We start from the raw sequence: 8,229 nt of genomic DNA on the forward strand, positions 1-8,229 counted from the left end.
AGAATCAGAAAAAGGTAGAAGTCATGGGGTTTAGATAAGAACAATTTAATAATTGAAATAAAATAAAATAGAATAATAATATCAACCACAACAATTCTAATGAAAAGGAGAGATAAAAAGGAATAAAGCCCAAGGGAGGGAAAAAAAACCCAGAACAAACTACGCACAATACAGCTGCTCAGTACCCACTGATGCCCAGCCTGTCCCTGAGCAGTGATCAGCAGCCCCCAGTCAACTCCCCCCCAGTTTATACACTAAGCATGACACCCTGTGGTGTGGAATATCCCTTTGGCTAGTTTGGGCCAGCTGTCCCAGCTCTGCTCCCTCCTGGCTTCTTGTGCACCAGCTCACTGGCAAAGCACGGGAAATTTGCAAAGTCCTTGATTTAGAATAAGCACTACTTAGCCACAACTAAAACCTCAGTGTATTAGCAACATTATTCTCATATTAATCCAAAACAGCACTGTACCAGCTACTAAGAAGAAAATTAACTCTATCCCTGCAAAAATCAGGACATAAGCCTCATTTCCTCTTTGGTTATGCGGACAGTAGTTTCTAAGTCTGTGGACACCCTTTCAATAAAACCTTCACTAATCATTTTTCTATGCAAAACGGAAGTCCTAAGCTACATAGTCAAGTCTCACAAGTGTAGGAGATGAATCAGCAAGAACACTGCAGAGCTCTTAGCATCTTAAAATGGTACCAACATAGCCTAAAAAGGTCGTCCTACATAGCAACTGTTGCTAAGATAGAGTATTTTACTGCAATGAGATGGCCAAGACTTCTCAACTAGGAAAAACACTTGATGACTACACCTGCATGCTTTCTGGAACACTAATCCCATGTTGTCTCAAAAACCTTAGCAGTTCAAAATTTTGTATTTTCTTCACTAATTTGGTTCGCTTCAATATTACACTATCATGAAGATAAAATATACTATTAGTTTTACGCATTGAAAAAAGCATCAAAGACTTCTTATCCAAAAGAAGATAGGGATGTCACAAAGATCCAACAGTTCAATGGATAAGAAAAAAAAAAAAACCAAAACAAACAGCTATTACACATGGTTTACCCAACAGGTCCTTTGATAAAGTAACTAAGCTACACTGCTTTTGGGCAGAAAAGGTAAGGGAGCTATTCCAGTTAAAAAAAAAAAAAAAAAAAAAAAAAAAGAAAACTAGAGGGAAAAAAGTAATTTACCACATGAAAAAACACTACTTTCTGTATGCTTAGATTTTAAGCTGAATATAACAAATCCATCTTGATCTATCCCATTCCCCTGTATCATATTTAAAACACTCAACATGACAACTTGACAGCATTTCAAGCACAAGTCTCCAGATTAGAAACAGCTTACCATCTTATCTTTATGTAATAATTTATTTCTACAGAATACTTCTCTTCATATTTCACTGCAAAAGGGTTCACAATATGTAAGTATTATAAAGCCTCGATCTTCAGGAACAGAGTATACCCTTTACAAACAGACCTATGCTTCTGCCCAATAGTGAACTGCATTTCAGTACCTCTTGCTATGTGATACAGAAGAACAACAGGTTTTGTGAGCAACAGCCATGTCTAAAACACAAGCTGGCAAAGTAACTGTACTATTAACACCAGCTCAATGAAAACTGCTGGTAACAAATCACAACAGCATCTAGTAGTAAAAACATAAGGCCAACAGGAACTCCTGAACCTGAGACCGTGACGTAAACCTAACACATTACGAAGCACACTATGAATCCAGTCCCATTTATTACAGGTAATCAAGCTCTCTATCCCATTGTAAAAATCACATTCACTCCTACCACCACATTGCACACAAGAACACACATGCACAAATAAACCACACTCAAACACCAACAGTTTAGTTTATCTGTTCAGGAACAGACATCATGTAGTCTTTGTATTAGTAAACAATTAGTCATAGAAACCTCAAGTATGAGGTGACTAAGTATTTGTAGCAATTGCATAACATGCTCAACTAGTGTATTTCATGTTCTCTTTCCAAATCACTCCTACAGTATAGAGTTTAGCTTCCTCAAAGAAATAATGTAGAAAAACTAATTTCTACATATGAATTCTTTTATCTTCTCAATACTAACTTTATTAATAGAGTTTGTCATGATGCAAAGCAAGTCACTAGCAATAAGAACAGAACTAATTACGACATGCTGCCTGGCACTGAAGTTCTCTAACCACTGCTTGAAAGAACCAGTACTTTTTTTTTTTTTTTTTTTTTTTTTTTTAAAAAACACTACATCTAAACCCCAAACCAGCAAGCCACAAAACAGTATTCCCAAAGTCTGCTTGGATTTGAAAATATATTTGCTTTGGAAAAACATTTGTGCCATCCACACTCCTTGCCTCACAAACACTGAACAGTAAATGAAGGCCAAGATTTTAAATGAAATCCACATGAACTCAGTTCCCAAATGGCTTTGGACACTGATGAGAAACTGCAACTCTCCAGAAACTCTCCAGCATCTTTCAGAACCACCAGAAGTTATAGTTAAAACTGAAGCTGCATTACAGCAGAATCAAACACAGGACCAATCGCAGTACTTAAGAGTTTTTCTACTCAAGTCAACACATAATCATAAATTAGATCACAAGTTCTGTGTGACCTAAAATCTGACGTTTAGCATTTGATGCAATAAAGCATCGTTTTGTAAAAAACCAAGCCTTGATACTAAGGCTACATTTAATTTAGATGACCTGAAATGAGAAAACATTTGGAAGAACACAACTTTCAGTGAAAGACTGTCAAAGATGCATAAAGAGATTAAAAATTGCTATGCTTTTAAAGCAAATCTGCCTGCCACACGCTCATTCAAGTAGTAATGTTTTTGGCACTAGTCCTTAGCTGGCACAATAGCCCATGATCATATATTTGTAGTTCATGAACTGTAAACTCTACAGGCCTTTGACATTTACAGTAGTTTTAGTGTGTGCATATCCAATACAACTCTAAGTTATAGTGACCAGTTGCATCAGTTCCCTTAATAAAGTGGCACGCAATACCCCCAGAGACCAAATACAGCCAGTACTCCACCCACTCTCATCTAGGCACCAATGCAGAATCTATTTCCAGTCCCTGTAGGCTGCTGATGAATAGCCTGAAGCACACAAAATTCAATTGAAATTACCACACTGGAGAATTTTTACTACATTTTTGAATTGGATAGTGACCCACAACACAGGGAAGGGTGCTTGCTGTGCTAGCAGTAATAAGCTTTTTCCCAATTTGTATCAACAGCCTCACAAGAGGTCTTTAAAGCTACTACACTGCTAAGAGCACAACAGCAGCCCTCAGATTAGTCAAAACAAAGTTAAACCGATGACCCCTTAAGTTCAAACTGGAGAATGACGTAACGGACTCAGAGGTAGAGAAACACCTATTCAGCTACTCTTGGTACAGGACTGACAGTGGAAATATGGAGTAGACATGTATAGATGGGGCCCTCTTCTGCCCCACCCCCTATCACAATTCACACACCAAGGATGTCTACACTCAAAGTCTTCTAGACCTCTGAAGTTCATCAGAAGTTAATTAATCCAAAAGGAAGAAACTTTACAGTAGTTTTCCTTTACTTCAGTATTGCAGACAATCAAGAAGTGCTCCTTGCTTTGTTTTAGCTATGGGTTGTTCACTCTCTAACCATCTCTCCCTAAATGAGACTAAAATCTAGCTGTAAATTGAGCACAGTGAATAGCAAGAAAAAATTTCAGCACCTATACAACACAGTCATTATGTTACAGCATAAACAGATGATCACCAAATCATAGAACAGCCCAGGTTCAAAGGGACCTTGAAAGACCATCTGGTCCAACCCTCTGTAGGAAAGGGAGCATAGATAAGACATATTATCAGCACCCTGTCCAACTGCATCTTGAAAACCTCCAGTGATGGAGACACCATCATGTCCCTGAGGAGGCTCTCACTGTAATAAAAAAAAAAAAGAAAAAAAAAAAGTCTTTCTTTAATCAAGTGAAGCCTCTCCTTGTGCAACTTGTGGTCATTGCCCCTTGCCTTCACCGTGTGTTTCCTTGTGAAGACAGAACCTCCATCCTCTTTGTAACCACCCATTAAATAAGATCACGTCACTTAGCATGCAATGTGTTTGCTCCGGTTATGTGTTTATAGGAAAGCCTGAAGCAAAGTTTGGGCACTATTGTCTTAACCATATCAATGGACTAATGAGCAACTATAAACCCTTGAAGGCCCTCACTATCACTAGCACACCCACCTTGAACTTCCATGTTTCAATACAGCCATTGATTCCGATAGAATTGGAAGCAAGTTGAATCAGGCTGCATAGCAAACGCATTTGTGAATATGAAGCTGTGAATCACTCCCAGAGATCTCACAGACCACCACTTGCAAACTTTCCAGTTTGTGAAACTTATCATCAAGAGCCTTTACCTTATTCCTTAGAAAGCTTAGCTGCACCAACACAAATATATGGTCACAAAAGTACATGTGAATACTTTATTTTTATGAATCAAGGCAGTATTTCCCCAAGAGCCTAAAAATTATAAATGGGCAATGAGTCTACACATGCTGTCCAACAGACAAGTCAACTTCCTTCCATTAAATATATTTAAACATTCAGCTGACATAGTCATTTCACATTTCATTTTTCAGCCCTGCAACATTTCCTTAGAGAAGATTTAAACTTTAATCTGCATCTTCAAAGTGAAAACTATCTCACTTTGTCAACTGTTACCCTGCAACGTCATCAAATTAACATTCCATGTATTTTCCAAGACCTATTTTGTACTACTTTACCAGTCATTAGAGCCTTTTTTGTATTAAGAAAACACTAGGGCGCCGTTTCCTCTGTATGTTAAAGAATTTCCCTCCCCCAGAAAAATCCAAAAACTAAATCCAAAGTATTAGTTCCTCCAGTTAAAACTTTAACTGACCAAAAACATTTAAGCCAAATAGCATCTTAGTCTTGGGCTTCTTTCCCATTTGTTAGTACTAATGGGACTAACTAAAGTTTAGATAGCAGTCCCTTTCCAAAAAGAGTTGCATACACCATTTCCTATAAGTACCACGCTTTTTTACTAGCTTTTAGAAGTGTATTTAGCAGCTTCAGCCAGGCATTTTCCTTGACTAGTCATATGGACAAAAGTGTGTGACACTTCTGGGGTTTTTTTTCACTCAGGCAAGTGCTGCACAGTGATTGCCTAGACTAAAGAAACACTGTTTATACAGGGCAAGGATCATATTTAATTGGCCACCATTTATTGATGAGCACAGTGTTATCGCCGAACAAACGGCTGGCAATGACTTGGTACATAGGGATCCTAATTCGTGGTTAGTCAGAAGCAGTACTCCACAACAACAAAAATAGTCTTGAAGCTGCAGTTTCACCACTTGATTCAAGGTTGTCTGCTACACACACCTTTGTACGTGAAAGCGTGCTCATTCAACTCTCAGTATAGTTTAAAACACAAGAAGCAAAATGCTTCAAAAGTGATACTTTCTGTCTTCATAACACTACAAAAAACTTCCAAAGACAAAACATGCATGCTAAGTTTACTTCCACATCACTTCTAACTGACTTGAACCACAGAAACTAGCACCAAGATTTTTGTAAAATAACTTAAACATTGCAATATATTAAAACAATGCCCAAAATATTAAAATATTTACTGTTTTACCAATCGGTGGTGCTCTTCCTAGATCTCTTTCCAAACTCATCTCTTAAACCTGGCAAATTTTCTGTAACATTTACCTTTAGTAGGAAATTTGTGTTTATGCACTTTGTTACTCATTAAGCTAACAATAGCAAACAGTGTGACCACTTAGGTGAGTGATCACTAGGACAAAGCCACACCTCCATGACACCTACCTACAGAAAAATCACACTAAAATAATCACAAACTTTTGTACAGACAAGGACAAAGCAGATCTATTGACAACTCTAACCATGCTTTATCAAAACTATTCCTAGAGAAAGCAAGGCCCACAGCAACAGAAACAGTCATGTTCTCTTAAGTGTATCTTTCTGTAATACAGCAATGTGACCCCTGCAAGTCTTTCTTACAATCACTTAACCAAATGTTCTCATATTAAAATGTGCTTAATACACCTATCAGAACCATGCAGGGTTTTGAGTTGTCATTTAAAATGCTGTGAGAAGAACTGTCCTTAGTCAAAAAGAGCAGCAGTAGCGTGCCTTGAGAATCCTGGGATCAAGCACTTGCTTTATTTCACACTTTCCAAGAGAGACCTTCTGCTTCTGGGCAGCCTATAAAATAAATTATAACTACTCCCCAGATGAGAGGTAAGTTTTCAAACAGGTCACACACTGTAGCTGTAAAAATTACGGTAATTAATGTCTCTAAATAAATACAGCTATCCCACGCGGAGGTCCCGCATCTGTGGTGAGTGAGGAAGCTGTTGCCCCTTCCCGGCCCTATCAAGGGAACACAACAGCTCCCGTCACCGCACGACGCCGACTCCTATGAGCAAGACGGGAGCCATCGGGGCCTTGCGGTGCCAGGGGAGCTCCTGCTCCCCGCCGGGGGCGCGGGCCCCCCCCCCGATCCGCGCCGGCCCGCACTCCCGAGCACGCAAACCTCGCCACCCCCACCCAGGCGGGAGACCGAGAGGCGGCGGGGGGCGGCGGCGCCACCGCCCCAGGAAGGCCCCGCAGCCCACAGCGGCCCTCAGCCAGGCCTCACGCCGCGGCTGCAGCCAGCCGCGCTCCCCTAGGCCAGGCCCTGAAGCCCCGAAACCTCGTCCGCCCCCGGGCGAAGCCCTCCGGGGCCGCGGCACCCACCTGCGCCTCCTCCCAGGGCGGCAGCCATGGCTCTTCGCCTTGCCCAGGCGGCGGCTCCCGCCAGCGACGCCGTGCCGCTCCCAGGAGCGGCGGGGAGCGGGGGGACGGGGAAGGGCTCGGATTCAGCGCCCGGCGGCTCCCCCTCCTGCCGCCCCTCCGCACGCACCCGCCACAGGAGAACAACAAACTACCACAACATGGCGGCCGCCGCCACCACCGCCGCCGTCGCCGCCGCCCCCGCGCTGCATCATGGGATGGCGGAGGACCGGTCCCACCCTCGCGGGGAGGGCGGGCAGCGGGCGCCGCTGGTTGGTTACCCAGGGCCCAGGCGCCCCGCACGCCGGATGGCGTCAGGCCCCCCGCGCACGCGCGGAGCGGCTTCCTCCCGGCGGCGCCGGCCGGGCGGGCGGGGCAGGAGTGCGCATGTGCCACCGCGCAGCACGTGCCGCCGCGGAGGGGCGGGGGCGCGCGTGCGCGTGGGGCGGGGGGGGGACGGCGGGTCCGTCTGCCCTTGGGGTCCCGCGTTGCGCAGCGCCTGCGGGAAGGGGCCGTGGCAGCGTGCAGGAGGGCTCCCGTTCCCTGCCCGGGGCCCTGTGGGCGGGCGGTGGTGCCTGGGCCGAGCCTCCCCCTCAGAGGGGAGCAGGCCCGCCGGCCCTGAGGGAGGCTGCTGCCCGCGGCCTGGCTGCGCGCCGAGGCACCGTTACCTCAGCAGCCGCGGTACCTTTACCTCAGCGGCGGCACAAGCAGTGAGGAGTGGGATGGGGAGAAAGAGGCCCTGCCTTTCAGCACTCCCACACCTCCCTGCTGAGGTTCTGTAGATGTCTCTGGCAGGACAGTTTGGGCTATGTCAGATAGATATGTGGAGCTCCATTTTTTAAGTGTGCAGGGCAGTTAACGCTTGCATAAACTAAAGCAGTTCAGGCCGTGTAGTTCACACTTTTCCACTCAAACTACATCTGTGTACATCCTTCACAGGCTCAGTGTCATAACATCTTGAATCTAGTTTCACTGCATGCTAAAAGACCTTTTCTACTAGTCCTTTCTCTGAGCACCTCCTGACTGTAGCAATGTGCTCACCCTCTCCTCAGCGGACCTAGTGATCATGTGGCTGCAGAGTAGATCGGTTTGGATCTCTGATACCACAGAAAAGTAATTCACCAAGAAGAGTTTTCCTTTCGAGTTTCCACCTTTTCTGAGTTTTAATGGGAGGGAATCAGGACTTGTGGCATTCTGCACAGGCTGGGTTAAACGCGATATAAAACTGTGCCTTGATGTAAAACAAACTTTCAGGTTGCGCTACTTGTGAAGAAGCCAAATCTGATCTAAAACGGTTTAATGGAGCGTACTATAACGAGACTAGTTCAAGTAAACGGCAAAACTTCCCAAGTGGACAAGTCCTCATGGAAATAATTAACAATGTTAGTATTTAAAT

At 43.9% G+C, this 8,229-nt stretch overlaps 1 protein-coding gene across 7 annotated transcripts in view; it reads right to left on the bottom strand.

Annotated features, from left to right (window-relative positions):
* RBM33 (RNA binding motif protein 33) overlaps positions 1 to 7,053 on the bottom strand; it is a 105,747-nt gene extending 98,694 nt beyond the window's left edge. For 3 of the 7 annotated variants that reach the window (XM_055806914.1, XM_055806915.1, XM_055806911.1), the window contains exon 1: positions 6,798 to 7,053. In XM_055806914.1, the coding sequence (XP_055662889.1) occupies positions 6,798 to 6,825 (28 nt within the window). In that variant the 5' untranslated portion in view covers positions 6,826 to 7,053. The remainder of the gene's footprint in view (positions 1 to 6,797) is intronic. The other 4 variants (XM_055806910.1, XM_055806912.1, XM_055806916.1 and 1 more) reach the window with 2 other exon arrangements.
* Positions 7,054 to 8,229: the final 1,176 nt, after the last annotated feature.

This window comes from Falco peregrinus, chromosome 5 (genome assembly GCF_023634155.1).
Source record: "Falco peregrinus isolate bFalPer1 chromosome 5, bFalPer1.pri, whole genome shotgun sequence".
Classification (NCBI taxonomy): domain Eukaryota; kingdom Metazoa; phylum Chordata; class Aves; order Falconiformes; family Falconidae; genus Falco; species Falco peregrinus.